This window comes from Tachyglossus aculeatus, chromosome 18 (genome assembly GCF_015852505.1).
Source record: "Tachyglossus aculeatus isolate mTacAcu1 chromosome 18, mTacAcu1.pri, whole genome shotgun sequence".
NCBI classification, from domain to species: domain Eukaryota; kingdom Metazoa; phylum Chordata; class Mammalia; order Monotremata; family Tachyglossidae; genus Tachyglossus; species Tachyglossus aculeatus.
In genome coordinates this window covers 29,375,116-29,390,634 of record NC_052083.1, presented here as the reverse complement: position 1 = coordinate 29,390,634, position 15,519 = coordinate 29,375,116, and the positions used below count along the sequence as shown (strand labels likewise).

Genomic DNA, 15,519 nt, shown 5'->3' with positions numbered 1-15,519 from the left:
TTGACTGAATGGGTTGAAGCCATAAAATGCAACAGGTCAATTACATTTTCTATCAGTACCACAGACAGAAAATAGTTTCTCTGGTCTGTGTAGGGTTTTAAACGGCCCTTGTACAAAAATGAAAGCCAATCAATCTGTTAATAAGGTTTTATTGAGTACCCTCAAGGTGCACAATGTCTGTAGTGGACTCTGATGGTATGCTGTATTTTTGGTAAAATTAGTTTTAATCTCTTCATATTTTAAGTAAACTAATAAGCGATCTGCAGTCAATCAACTATGCAAAATGATAAAACATTTTCAGAACAGAGTGAATTGAAGAACAATCTAACAAGAAGGGGAGAAATTAGAAATTGCTTGAAATAGAAAGCCTTCAGAAGGAAGTTGAAAGGAGTCTTTAGGTACAGTATGAATAGCTGGACATTCAATTTCATAAAAATTGCAGCCAGGGATGATTTGGGACATTTTGCCTCCCTGAGAATAATAATACTAATTGTAATATGTGTTAAGCGCTTTCTATGTGCCAAGCACTGCACTAAGCACTGGGATAGAAGCAGAATCAGAATCCAATATTCTAACTCCTGGGTCCATGCTCTTTCCAGCAGGCCACTCTGCTTTTCCAACAGTTTTTTTTTTGGGGGGGGGGGTGGTATTTGTTAAGCACTTACTATGTGTCAGGCACTGTACTAAGCACTAAGTAGATACAGGCTAATCAAGTTGCCACAGTCCATGTCCCACATGGGGCTCACAATCTTAATCCCCATTCGACAGATGAGGGAACTGAGGCAACAGAAAAGTTAAGTGACTTGCCCAAGGTCACCCAGCAGAGAAGTGGCGGAGCCGGGATGAGAGCCCAAGTCCTCCCACTCCAGATCTGAACGACATAATTACGTCACACTGCATGTGCCTGCAACATGACATGATGATGGAAACCCCCCACCTAAGGAGTTTCTCATTGCGGGGCAGGAAGGGGGGGGGCAATACCCCCTTACTCCAAAGCCATTGTGTTTTCTTCCCAGATTCTAGCTTTCACTGGGGTTACTTGTGACAGCTGCACACTTTAAGGTTTTTAACCAGTCACCCTGTGGCATCTTCTGCCATGTTTCAATGCCCCCCCACCCCACATCCTTCCATGGCACGCCCTGATGCAATTGCTTCAGGAAAGTACGATCTGAAGCAGGTCCCGAGTAGATGGACAAAGAGAAATTGACACTAACTCAGCCCATCCTTGGGTGGAAGAAACTCGGGAAGGTGAGATAGGAAAAAAGAAAATAGACAAGGTGGCTAATCACCATCACTCTGCAACTGAATCTCAGGCCAGAATGCTTTTATGTCAACTTCTGTTGAGTGGAGGGGGTGTTAACAATTTACCCAAACTCTTAGATTACCTTCCCTGGAGAAAACTATGGCGTTTCCAAGAGTGGGGGACAAGCAATGCTCCATTTAAATTAAAGGGTTGGAGATCTTTGTCCTTTGGAGCTGTGCAAACAAGAAATGAATGTGTTTCTCTTTCGGGAGTAAATAGTTGTTTCTTCATTACCACGCAGAAAATTTCCCCAGATGGTTTCCGGTGGTCGACTTAGGAATTGATTGGGTACTTTAGCTTAGCTGGCTGAGTCATAGAGAAGCCTTTTTACTAGTCTTCTCTGGAGGTCTATTCGACTGATGTCTGTCACATCCTGAACCAGCTCGGTGGGACAGAATTCCCAGTTTGGGAGGTGAATTGGAATGTTCGGCCACCAGGGAGTAATTCAGCTACAGGCCCCAACCACCCCATTATGTGTTTGCCCCCAGTTTCTCCTGGATGCACTCTTCCTTTGGCCCATGCCATTTTTTGTGCCTCTAAGTTTTTCAGGAGATTGAACAGAAGGGCCCTCAAAGGTGCTACAGGTGGAAAAGCCTTACCCACTTAACTTTAAGCTATTTATAGGCAGGGAATGTGTCTACCAGCTCTGTTGTAATGTTCTCTCCCAAGTGTTCAGTACAGTGCATGGCCTACAGTAAGTGCTCTATAAATACCAGATTGCTTGACTGATTGGGAGGCCACAGCCTCCTAGTTTAAATGATTTTTCTTATGCTTTAGTGATAGGTTTCCAGGGGTTTTGGGCCTGGGTCACCATGTCTGCTGTGGGACCTTGGGCAAGTCACTTCACTTCTCTGTGCCTCAGTTACCTCATCTGTAAAATGGGGATGGAGACTGGAAGCCCCACGTGGGACAAGGACTGTGTCCAACCCAATTTGCTTGTATCTACCCCAGCGCTCAGTACAGTGTTGGGTACAAAGTAAGCGCTTAACAAATACCACACATTATTATTATTGTTATTATATGAACGTAATATGGTCACAGTGATTCCTCTGCAGCTCTCAGTCACCTGTATGAATAGGTTGATTTAAAAAGCAATAGTATTTACTGGGTGATTTCTCTATGTAGGGCACTGTACAAAGCATTTAGGACGATATGATAGTTAATGGGCACAGTCCTGGGCATCATGGAGTTTACAATCTAGCTGATGAGAGACAGAGAAATAAATTACAGTTAGGGCAAGCAACTGATTTTACCAATGAGTTCCTAAACCTTGTTGAGAAGTGGCATGGCTTAGTGGATAGGGTACAGGCCTGGTCATCAGAAAGACTTGGATTCTAAACCTGGCTCTGCAACTCGCTGCTATGTAAACTTGGGCAAGTCACTTATCTCCTCCGGGCCTCAGTGACCTTATCTGTAGAATGATAAAATAATAATAATTGTGGTGTTTGTTAAGTGCTTACTGTGTGCCAGGTACTGTACTAAGCACTGGGGTGGAGACAAGCAAATTGGGTTGGACACAGTCCCTGTCCCACGTGGGGCTCACAGTCTCAATCCCCATTTTACAGAAGAGGTCACTGAGGCCCAAAGAAGTGATGATAATAATAATAAGGATATTTATTAAGTGGTTATTATGTGCCAAGCACTGTTCTAAGTGACTTGCCCAAGGTCACACAGCAGACAAGTGGCAGAATGAACCCCATGTGGGACAGGGCCTGTGCTCCCAACATGGTGGCGGCTGAGGTGGCAGGGGGGTCCCTGGGCAGGCCGGCGGGCTCCCGCAGTCCCAGGCGCCCGGCCCTCCTCCTCCTCCCCTTCCTCACCGCTGCCGGGGGCCAAGACACACTCAAGTGTGAAGACTTGAAGGACGGACACTATATATGTAAAGATCCTAAAATCAACGAAGACACCCAAGAACCAGTGAACTGTACAAATTACACAGCTCAAGTCCACTGCCTCCCAGCCCCCCAACATCATGTGGAATGACTTCAGTGGCAACGAAACACTCTTCACTGGGAACAAGGTTGGATTCCACAAGCCTATCCTTTGCCGAAATGTGCATTCAAGCACCACGTCCTCGTGACAACTCCGGCGATTCGCTCCCCTGACCGGCCGGGCCTAGGCGTCCATCAGCACTGGGATCCGTGCTGGCGTCGGGTTCCTCCCCCCGGCCCCAAATTGATGCCGAGTGGGAATTGGCATGCTCTCCCCCACCCAACCCATGTCTTGGGGAGCCGAGGGCACGGTTCTGCCAAGGGGCAGCCCACCCCCCACCTCAGTTGACCGGCCCCACGAGGACTGACCTGAGAAATCGACCCTGTTGTTTTCTCGGCGATAACGGGTGGTCTCTCTTCAAATCAACGCTGGCTGTCCTCCTGGTACCCGATACCTGCCTCTTTCTTCACTGGTATCCCACCCTTAAAATAATAATAATAATAATAATTGTGGTATTGGAGTGTTTACTATGTGCCAGGCACTGTAATAAGCGCTGGGGTGGACTTTGGTGCTATTGATGCCTTTCTACTTGTTTTGTTGTCCATCTCCCCCTTCTAGACCATGAACCCGTTGTTGGGTAGGGATTGTCTCTATCTGTTGCCAAATTCTACTTTCCAAGCACGGAGCTCTGCACACAGTAAGCGCTCAATAAATACGATTGAATGAAATGCTCAACCTGATTAGCTTGTATCTACCCCAGCGCTTAGTAAAGTGCCTGCCACATAGACTGCTTAAAATATACCATTAAATAATAATGGTAATAAAAAACCTGTGAGGGGAGTTAGGTGCTTAACACAGTGCTCTGCACACAGTAAGTGCCCTTCTAGACTGTGAGCCTGTTGCTGGATAGGGCCCTTCTCTACATGTTGCCGACTTGTACTTCCCAAGCGCTTAGTACAGTGCCCTGCACACAGTAAGCGCTCAATAAATACGATTGAATGAACGAATGAATAAATATGACTGAGTGAACGAAAGTGGAGGGGGAAGAACCAAAGTGCTGGGTGTGTGGTGGGGAGGAGGGTCTGAAGTGCCCAGGTGACACAGTAGGGAAGGTAAACCAGGTGGGGCCGTGACTGACTGATACGTACCGATCAAAACAAGGACCAAATCAATGGCCCAGACCCCCAGCCACCTTGGTAGGCCTGAGTGACCCCTGCTTCTACATCCCTTCTTCACTTCAGAGAAGCAGCGTGGCTCAGTAGCAAGAGCCCGGGCCTTGGAGACAGAGGTCATGGGTTCAAATCCTAGCTCTGCCAATTGTCAGCTGTGTGACTTTGGGCAAGTCTCTTCACTTCTCTGTGCCTCAGTTCCCTCATCTGTAAAATGGGGATGAAGACTGTGAGCCCCACGTGGGACAATCCGATGACCTTGCATCCTCCCCCGGCGCTTAGAACAGTGTATTGCACATAGTAAGCACTTAACAAATCCCATCATTATTATTTGGAGTCAGAGGTCATGGGTTCAAATCCCTGCTCCGCCAATTGTCAGCTGTGACTTTACTTCTCTAGGCCTCAGTTTCCTCATCTGTAAAACGGGGATGAAGACTGTGAGCCTCCCCGTGGGGCAACCCGATCACCTTGTAACCTCCCCAGCGCTTAGAACAGTGCTTTGCACATACTAGGTGCTTAATAAATGCCATTATTATTATTATTCGTCACTTCAGAGGAGCAGCGTGGCTCCGTGGCAAGAGCCCGGGCTCTGGAGTCAGAGGCCATGGGTTCAAATCCCGGCTCTGCCAACTGTCAGCTGGGTGACTTTGGGCAAGTCACTTCACTTCTCTGGGCCTCAGTTCCCTCATCTGTAAAATGGGGATTAAAACTGTGAGCCCCCCCCCCGTGCCGTGGGACAACCTGATCACCTTGTAACGTCCCCAGCGCTTAGAACAGTGCTTTGCACATACCTGTACATGTTTGTACATATTTATTACTCTATTTATTTTACTTGTACCTATCTATTTATTTTATTTTGTTAGTACGTTTGGTTTTGTTCTCCGTCTTCCCCCTTTTAGACTGTGAGCGCACTGTTGGGTAGGGACTGTCTCCAGATATTGCCAACTTGGACTTCCCAAGCGCTTAGTACAGTGCTCTGCACACAGTAAGCGCTCAATAAATACGATTGATTGATTGTAACCTCCCCAGTGCTTAACAAATACCATTATTATTATTATCTCTCCCAGTCCCGCGGAGCAGAGATGCAGGACAGGCCGGCGACTTCCGCGGCCACCACGTGCCTGCTCTCCCCGCGGTCCGGACACGGAGCCACGCCCCTTTCCCCCCCCCCCCGGACGTCGAGCGCGCATGCGCACCGCCTTAAAGGCCGTTCACGTGGGACCTCACTCTCCCCCCCCCCCGCCCTCCCGTCCACCGTGACGTTTCCCCGGCGCGCGCATGCGCCCGAGCCTCCCCCCCGTAAGGGGCCGAGTGGGCGGGGCTTGGGGGGTCTGGAAGCCGCCGCCGCGGTGGGGGGGGGGACACGGCGGCGGCGGGATCGGACGGGAGGGGGGGGAGGGGCGCCGCCGCCGCCGCCGCCGCCGCCGCCTGCACCCTTTTCCCGGGAAGCGCTCATCCCATCCACCCCGGCGGAGCGGGGGGAGCGCCTTGGGCCGTTGCAGCCGTTGCAACCGTTGCAACCGCTGCAGCCGCTGCAGCCGAGCCCCGCCGTTGTCCTCCCCCGGCTGCCGCCGCCCCGGCCCCTGCAGGGGAGCGGGGAGACGGACCCCGAGCCCCCGCGCCCCAGGAAGACGGGGACGACCAGGAGGAAGAGGAGGAGGAGGAGGAGGAGGAAGGGGAGACCCAGGCCCGCCGCCGCCGACGCCCCGTGGATCAGCCCCTGCTAAACCCCGGGACCGGCAGCAGCAGCAGCAGCAGCACTGCTGCAATCCCCCAAATCATCCCCCCACCCGGATTGCATCCTTTCGGACGGAATATTCCTACCGGCGATTTAAAAATAATTTTTGGACGGGTGGATTTATTATATCTATCTATCTATTTTGCATCCCCTCCACCCTTTCTGGCTAATTGCACCTCCGGACCATGGCCGACGACGACGTGCTGTTTGAGGATGTGTACGAGCTGTGCGAGGTGATCGGCAAGTAAGTCGACCCCTCCCCGGATTGGGTGGGTGGGAAATGCATGGATTTCCAGGTGCTCCCTGGCCTCCCACCCTCTGTAATTCCCACCCGGCTGTATTTCTAGACCTGGACCCGAACCTCCCACCGGGTGGTGGGGTGGAGGAGGAGAGACCATGCCCCCTTATTTATTTATTTTTAGGGATGATGTCTTGCTCTCTTTGCATTTGCAGCCTGCAGATGTGCAGTGGGCGGTAGAAGGTGCAGCTTGCATCGACCCCATGGTGGCACATGGACGTGGCCGAGCTGATGATGATAACAATAATAATAATAATGGCATTTGTTAACGCTGACAATGTGCAAAGCACTGTTTTACGCGCTGGGGAGGATACACGCTGATTTAGATAGTTCCTGCGGGTGAGGGATTTGGGGTTATTCATTCAGTCGTGTTTATTGAGCGTTTAGTGTGTGCGGAACACTGTACTAAGCGCTTGGGATGTGCAAATTGGGAGCATATAGAGACGGTCCCTACCCAGCAACGGGCTCACAGGCTAGATAGGTTTGGGGGTCGGTGAGGGTGGGGAAGAGACTGAGGGAGCATCTCCAGGATTTGGGCCTGGCTGGGGGGTTTTGTCGTGCACGGTGGGCTTGCAGCCTGCACGGGAGCTCATGTAGTGCAATGCTCTCCTTTGCAAAGCGTTGTGCTGGTCCTCGGAGTAACCCAGGAAGAAGGAAAAGAGGCCTCAAAGGCTCGTCTTGCAACGGCTGGGGAAACAAATGGGCAATCCCTTCCATCAAATGGAGAGTTAGAGTCGAGTTGCTAGGAGGGCACAGCTGTCAGGAGCCTCCAGGGCAGTTGGCCCTTGAATGACAGCCGCCTTCGGGTCCTCATCCTTTTATCCGGTATGTGTGATTACCGTAGGAAGAGAGAGAAAAATCAGATTAATCACTGGGCTCACCGAGAATTAACTTGGGAGCTTTCCCCCTTCGGAAAGGGGAGCAGCCTTTCATTTTCCAACGTCCGTGCAAGGAGTGACGCTTTGGAAGCATTCCCTTATAAGATGGGAAAGGAAACTGTACAGCTTGGATTTCAACGCCGGTCTGAAGTTGGTTGGTTTATTTTTTGGTTCCGTTTCGGATGACCCATTTTGAGGTGAGGCCGAACAAGCTTGTGCTGGTTTAGTAAAGTAAAACTAGTATTCGTGGACCAAATATGATTGAGCCCCTGTGGAACGTGTGGTTATGCACCTAAATTTTAAGGTTTGGGACTGGAGATGGAGTGAGGCCTGGATGAAAGAAAATATCTTTAAAATGACCACTTAGAGGACAAAGAGATCATTCAAGTTACCGTTTAGTGCTGGAAAATCTTACTTCTGTGTTCCCAAACTCTCAATTTATTAATCCTAAAATTCAGATCTGCCACCTTGGCTTTTCCCCTCAAAAGAAATTTAAATGTGAAAACTGCTGTAGGCTTAAATCGATGTATTGCTGTGATATACATTAATCTAGATATTACTAACTTGTGTGTATGGGAAGTGTCGAGAACTTTATTTTCAAAGGGGAATCTTCAGAACCAAGGTATTATGATGTTACCCCACATGGTGAAGTTGTATTGCTAAACGCAAAATGTAGTCAGGATGGGTAAATATGTGCGTGTGTGATTGGGTTCCCTAATGTTTAACGCGAACAAGGAGGCATATACAAGTTGCCCAGAGTATTTAGAAGGGAAAAATCTGTCAGATTGTGCCAGTTTTACTGTTGATAGGCATCGATGAAGTTCAAATGATAACATCTACCAAAAACTTCATTCAAGATGACTGTGTCAATGCTTGTTGACAAAGAGGAGTTGTAACTCTTTTTTCAAAAGCTATAGCTTCCCATGTGTCCACTTTGCCATGATTTTTAAAAGTTAGACAAAAATATCAGGTGTTGGTATGTTTGTAATCAGTTTTGTTAGGTACTTCTGATTGCTTAGATTCTTGTATAGAGGTCAGAAACATGGTGGGGGGGGGCAACCTGGTTACATCTTGTTATTAGTGTCAAATTTCATAATTTCCATAATCAGTATTGCAATAGGTAATGATAGTGTCTCTATCCCCCCCAGAAGCCCGATTTGGGAGTCAACTCTGTTGCCTTAGCTCCACTTTTGAGGGCTGATTTAGAGGGGGGGAAAAAAACCTAGTTATGAACTGATACATATGCAAAGACCAGAGGTTTCCATAGTAAAGAGTCAAGCATCACGCCTAGCAATGTGACTTATTACAACTTCAGCTTCTGCAGAGAGCACACAGAGGCATGTTTGCCTTAGTGGTTGGGCCAGCTGCTTTTAAGGGCCGGACTTGGCGTTCTTTTATCTATATTCAGAATTTGTAGGAGTACCATTTTCGAGACAGCCATCAGTAGCAGGAAAGAATGTCTGAATTCAGTACTTCACCTTCTGGAAAGATTGAGGGCATCTCATAAGTAAATCCTTTTAGAGATGATTGATCTGGAAATCAATCAATCAATCGTATTTATTGAGCGCTTACTGTGTGCAGAGCACTGTACTAAGCGCTTGGGAAGTACAAGTTGGCAACAGATAGAGATGGTCCCTACCCAACAGTGGGCTCACAGACTAGAAAGTGAAACTTACTTGGGAATTGTCTTCCGGTGACACTTGGCAGGACATCATTTTGTCCTGGGCTTGTACTGAACCCTGGAGAGGAAGAAATATTCTTTGAAGCACACAGGAAATGGTGGATCCATGGCTTGATTGAGTGGTCTCATCTAATTTCACAAAACATTAATTCAATCGTATTGATTGAGTGTATAATGATAATAATGGTATTTGTTAAACTCTTACTATGTGCCAAGCACTATTCTCAGTGCTGGAGTAGATACAAGGTAACCAGGTTGGACACAGTCCCTGTCCCACATGGGGCTCACATTCTTAATCCCCATTTTACAGATGAGGGAACTGAGTCCCAGAGAAGTGAAGTGACTTTCCCAAGGTCACACGGCAGGCAAGTTGAGAAGCTGGAATTAGAACTCAAGTTCTTCTGAATCCCAGGCCCGTGCTGCATCTGAGGAGAGGGGCGTAGTGGGTGAAGAACTGTACTAAGCGCTTGAAATAGTCCACGATCTTTATTTGTATAAAACTACTGTACTATACCAAGTTTCCTTTGTAAGAATGCCCTCCCTCCTCAAATCCAGCACTCTCCCTGCCCCCCCGCCCTGCTTTCAAAACCTTGAAGACATATCTACTCCAAGAGGCCTTCTCAGACTAAGCCCCACTACCTCATTTCCTACTCCGTTCTGTGTTGCCCTTACTTTCTCCCTTTGTTCTTCCTCTCTCCCAGCCCCATAGCACTTGCATACATATCTGTTATTTTATTTGTTTGTATTGATGTCTGTTTCCACCCCTCCAGACTGTAAGCTCTTTATGGACAGGGAATGTGACTTTATGGTTGTATTGTACTCTCCCAAGCGCTTAGTACAGTACTCTGCACACAGTAAGCACTCAATAAATGGGAATGAATGAAAGACTGGCTATTTTAGCGGATTTTAATCTTAACCAAGACCATCTAGTCTGGCTCCTGGAAGCCAGCAGATTGTGATTTGTTTTGGTGTAAAGGAAGCACACTTTTCATATTGTTCTTGGTTTTGTTTGGGTTCTTTTGGTTTTTGTTTACATCCCAGGGTTTTAAGGAATGACAGATGCTACTTGGACAATGGTAGGGGCAAAAAATTATCCCAGGATATAATTATTTTTGGCCCCATCTTTGAAATGTATGGAATGTTAAACTTGAACAAGTGGCATCCTCAAATGTAAATGGTCCCTCGGGTAATGTTTTCTGGTGTGTTGGGCAAGATAATGTAAGTGACTCTGCCATAATTACTTACACACTTTGACTTAGTAAAACAGTGTAGGAATTTAAGAATGATGTCATTCAGGTAATAAAGATGATTCCTTCATATTGAAACCTATTTTCTTTAAAAAGTTTGTCATTTCCTTGTCAGTGTGCAAAATAAACTTCCCATCATTTTTAGATTGGGTAAAGAAGCATCATACTCCTGCCAATATTTTATATCTAATAACTTATTTTAAAGACATCTTGCCTCCATTTTTGTTCATCAGTGACCCACTTAAGGTGGGGTTGGAGGGGAGCGGGATGGGCACAAAATTAACCTTAGTAGTGCCACTGTGAAAACATAGTCCAAATAGGCTACATTTGTTTAAAAAGTGGTTCGATTTACTTTTTGAAAGCCCCAAATGCCCTTGCTTCAGATGGCTGAAGGTTCTGAACCTGAAAGACCAAAACATGGCTTTTATGTTCTGTGTAGTTTTGTTTCCAATCCTTGCTGTGTAAGGATTTTGTTACAGCTTGTGTCTGGCTTTGATTTCCTGGGCCTTTAAGATTCACATTGATTTATGGCACTCATCTAATGCTAACATGGAGACTGTCTGTGATGTTTTCAACAACACAGAGCAAGGATGGCTTCTACTGCAGTTACTTATGATGGTGGCCATCTACTGGCATGCCTTAATGTAATATTAAATGTTATTTCACCAGTTTAATATAGGTTGTACCTGTACAAGAAATCTGCTTAAGGTACGCTGTGAAAACTGCAATGTATGCTTCAATTTGAGGTTTGGCATTCAAGCAAAATTGATACTAGACTATCAGATTGTTATAGGACTGGATTATTTAGAGAAAGAAAATTACAGAACACCTTCCAGATTTGTATTAGTTACGAGAGAGAGAGAGAGAGAGAAAGAGAGAAAGAGAGAGCGAGAGACAGAGAGTGTATGTGTGTGTGTGTGTGTGTGTGTGTGTGTGCTTGCCAGGGCAGGGTTGGTGTGCATGCATGCATGCGATGTTACTGGGAAATTTATTTTGGGAAGGCTTTATTGAACGTGGAAGAAAAACTGTTTTGGGGTAGTAAATTAAGTTGTGAGCTTTTTGAGAGCCAAGTCCAAGGAATATAACTCGCAATTTTTCCAGAGAATGTGATGAACAGGTAGCTGTAGCAGCAAAATAAAAGGACCTGTGGCAGCATGGAGCTGCTGTTAGTAGATGCATCCAAAGATGGGTGGGTTTGTTGAGGCTGTGCTGATTGTCTCTCGACACAAGAACTACTTAGCACAAGGGCAAATCCGTCTTCCTGTGGACCTTGTACACCCTGTTGAATAGATCTGAAAAACCGAATTGTCGGAGTGTTTGAAGTTATGATTGGAAGTTGGGGCATTGACTGAACAGACATCCTGTCTGTGTCTCTTAGTATTTTCTCCAATAGAATATTCCCTTGCCTCTTGGTTGCCCCTGAAATCTCAGTTTGGGTCTCAGTGAATTGCCAGGGGTCTGGCCGTTGACATCAAGTGGCAAATCCTGGCCTCCCACCCCACCTGGGGTTGACTCACCCACTGCCCCTGGAAGTGGGTGAGGTGGGGTTATTTGAACTCCCACCATGGAGCCAGGGCCGGTCGAGCCGGCTGTCCCGGGTCCTGAGGGGCCCGAGCCCTCCCGGACACCGGATCATCATTCCCAGAGCTGCCCACCTCGGAATGAACTGGACATGCTCCAAAGCTAGCTTCTGAGCAGCCTTGGGCACCCTGATGTCATCTCTGGGCACTGCAGCACCCGTGACAGGGAGCCCCAGCCCATTTCCAGGTTGGGTTCCATGGAGAAGCAGCATGACCTAGTGGATAGAGCATGGGCTTGGGAGCTGGAGGACCTGGGTTCTAATCCCGGCTCTGCCGTGTGCCTGCTGTGTGAACTTGGGTAAATCACTTCACTTCTCTGCTCCTCAGCTACCTCAGCTGTCAAATGGGGATTAAGATTGTAAACCTTATGTGGGACATGGATGATGTCCAACCCGATTAGCTTTTATCTACTCCAGTGCTTAGTACATTGCCTGGCACATAATAACTGCTTAACAAATGCCATTAAAAAAAGTGCAAAGGGAGGGAGAGTGACAACCAGGGCCTCAAGTAGCTGGCTTGTACAGGGCTTCCAGAGAACGGGCTGGGTAAAGGGGCTATACCGAACAGGGATGCGAACCCAGGCACCAGCTGGGACTCCACGATGAAAGAAAGAAGAGAACCCTCCTGGGCTCTGGAAAGGGAACTTTCAGTAGCAACCGTCAAATCGGAGCAGCTGCTAGCTTGCCATAAACTGTCTCCACTGTTTGCTGGAACCACAGCCTGAATAATATTCAAGCCCAGCACAGTCTCTTCCCCCACCCTAGCGGGTTTGTAACATCCATCAGAGCACCTTTATTTTTAGATGCCCAGTCGTTCAGGCCAGCAATAAAAGGGGAGGCGCCAAACTGTCATGTGGGATGGTGATGGCCAAGAGGGATGTTTCTGGAGCCACAGAGAGCTGTTGGATCTGGCATAGCCAGCTCCTTCTAGCTATAAAACCCTCCTGCTGGGCCATCCCCACAGAACGGTTCACCTTTTAAGGCCCTCTGGTACCTGGGTGGCCTCTACCTTCCAAGGCAGATATATTTGATGCTCCTTTTCACTACACTTCTAAGTGATGGCAACTTAAATTGAAATTGCATTGCTATAAATTGTTGCTTGGCAGGCATACTTTGTAGGACATGCACCCTGTGGGGGTCCATTAATGACAGTTGATGGCTGTTTTGGAAAAAAAAAAGAAGGTCAATTCCAGGGCCATCAGTAATGAAAATACTAGCCCACACAAATGAAAATTTTTTAGAATGTTTAATTTTGACCTTAGAGCAAATAAAATTTTATGGTAATAGTGAACTTTTTTGTGGTGACTGAATTTCATTATTTGCTTTCATTGATGCTGTGAGAAATAAGCAGACATTGGCATTATATTTTTATTCTAAATCCTTGGGGTGGCAATGTGGGCAAATTAAACACCCTCATTTCTTTCAAAGTTGGATGTATAATACCTTGATACTTATATAGTACTTTCATTCCAAAAGCTTTCACATGACTCACCTCAATTTTATCTTCATAGCTGGAAAAGGAAGGTGGTACCCATGTTTTACAGATGAGGAAGGGAAGCCAGAGAACACTTATGTGACTTATCCCAAGGTCCCACAGCAAGGCGAAGGAGAAGCAGCATGGCTCAGTGGAAAGAGCACGGGCTTTGGAGTCAGAGGTCATGGGTTCAAATCCCGACTCTACCAATTTCCAGCCGTGTGAATTTGGGCAAGTCACGTAACTTCTCTAGGCCTCAGTTCCCTCATCTGTAAAATGGGGATTAAGACTGTGAGCCCCCCGTGGGACAACCTGATCATCTTGTAACCTACCCAGCGCTTAGAACAGTGCTTTGCACATAGTAAGTGCTTAATAAGTGTCATTATTATTATTATTATTATTATTAAGGCAGGGGCAGAGCTGGGACTACAGCCCAGATCCTCTAGCTTCTAGACCTGGGTTTATGCCGTTTTGCCCACACTGCCTCTTTCTGAATGTAGTAGGATTTCTCTAAGGCAAGGGTGTCACATTCCTAATACTACTAAAAATAGTGTTCTCACCCATTCAAAGTCTTCTTGAAAGCGCAACTCCTCCAAGAGGCCTTCTGTAAGCCGTCTTTCCTTTTTCTTTTACTCCTTTCTGCGTCACTCGGACTTAAGCCCTTTATTCACCCCCCACACCCAGCTCCACAGAACTTATGTACGTACCTATAGTTGTATTTATTTCTATAAATGTCTGTCTCCCCCTCTGGACTGTAAGTTCACTGTGGTCAGGGAATGTCTCTGTTAAATTGTACTCTCCCAAGGGCTTAGTACAGTGCACTGCACACTAAGTGCTGAATAAATGCACTTCACATGGCTATTAAGCATTTACTTTGTGCAGAGCACTGTATTAAGCACTGGGAAAAATACTGTGTGTAGAGCGCTGTACTCAGCATTTGGGAGAGTTGATAGACACATTCCCTGCCCACAGTGAGCTTGCAGTCCAGGGCCCATGTCTAATTTTCATTTGTGTAAGTGTTCAGTAAATATGATTGGTCCTGAAGGGCTACACAGTGTAAGAATAAGGGAGCAGCATGGCCTGTTGGAAAGAGCATTGTCTTGGGAACCAGAGGACTTGGGTTCTTAATCCTGGCTCTGTCACTTGTCTGCTGTGTGAGCTTGGGCAAATCACGTCAGTTCTCTGTGCCTGTTTTCCCATTGGTAAATTGGGGATTGAATCATTCATTCATTCAGTCATATTTCTTGTGCACTTACTGCATGCAGAACACTGTACTCAGTGCTTGGGAGAGTACAATACAACAGTAAACAGACACATTCTTTGCCCACAACGAGTTTACAGTCTAGACATGGAAAGACAGACATCAGTACAAATAAAAATTACAGATAGGTACATACGTGCTGTGGGGCTGGAAGGGGGGAAGAACAAAGGGAGCAAGTCAGGGTGATGCAGAGGGAGTGGGAGGAAAGGAATTTGGGGGTTGGGGGCTTAGTCTGGGAAGGCCTCTTGGAGGAGATGTGCCTTCAATAAGAGTCTGAAGGTGGGTGGAGAATAACTGTTGGATTTGAGGAGGGAAAGTGTTCCAGGCCAAAGGTAGGATGTGGGCGAGGGGTTGCCTGCTAGGTAGGGGAGATTGTACTCCCTCCTACCTACACTGTGAGCCCCATGTGAGACACGGACTACATCCAACCTGATTAGCTTGTATCTACCCCAGCACTTAGAACAGTGTCTGGTGAAAAGTAAACACTTAAAGTACCATAAAAAAATAGAAAAGAGGGGGCAGGTGTCGGGTGCATAAGAAAGGATGAAACAGTAGAGCCCAAGAAAAAATATCAGAGACAAGGATAGTGATAGCTGCCTGAAGAGGAACAGGGCACAATGGCTGGAGGAGCAGAGTTTTAGGGGCCTGGCAGTGAAGAGTCCAGCAATTACAGTCACATTGGCAGCCCCAGCTCAAGTCCCAATGTACTTAAACTGTGAGCCCCATGTGGGATAGGGATTGCATGGAACCTGATTGGCTTGCACCTACCTCACTACCTGGAACAGTGCTGGCCATGTAGTAAGTGCTTAATAATTAACCATTATATAACATGTTATGTTAAGACTTTTCTTTGAATTCTATGAATTCCAGGTTGTGTCACATCCACAGGTGCTTTCTGTGTGAGGATATTTTAATTTTAGGAGAAGCAGTGGGGTCTAGTAAATAGAGCACTGGCCTGG

At 46.9% G+C, this 15,519-nt stretch overlaps 1 protein-coding gene across 15 annotated transcripts in view; it reads left to right on the top strand.

The window, feature by feature from the left end:
* The first annotated feature begins 5,871 nt into the window (after positions 1-5,871).
* The window catches only part of CASK (calcium/calmodulin dependent serine protein kinase), a 303,724-nt gene continuing 294,076 nt past the window's right edge, over positions 5,872-15,519 (top strand). For 4 of the 15 annotated variants that reach the window (XM_038760033.1, XM_038760030.1, XM_038760023.1 and 1 more), the window contains exon 1: positions 5,873-6,386. In XM_038760033.1, the coding sequence (XP_038615961.1) occupies positions 6,328-6,386 (59 nt within the window). In that variant the 5' untranslated portion in view covers positions 5,873-6,327. Of the gene's footprint in view, positions 6,387-15,519 lie in introns of all 15 variants that reach the window. The other 11 variants (XM_038760034.1, XM_038760031.1, XM_038760025.1 and 8 more) reach the window with 5 other exon arrangements.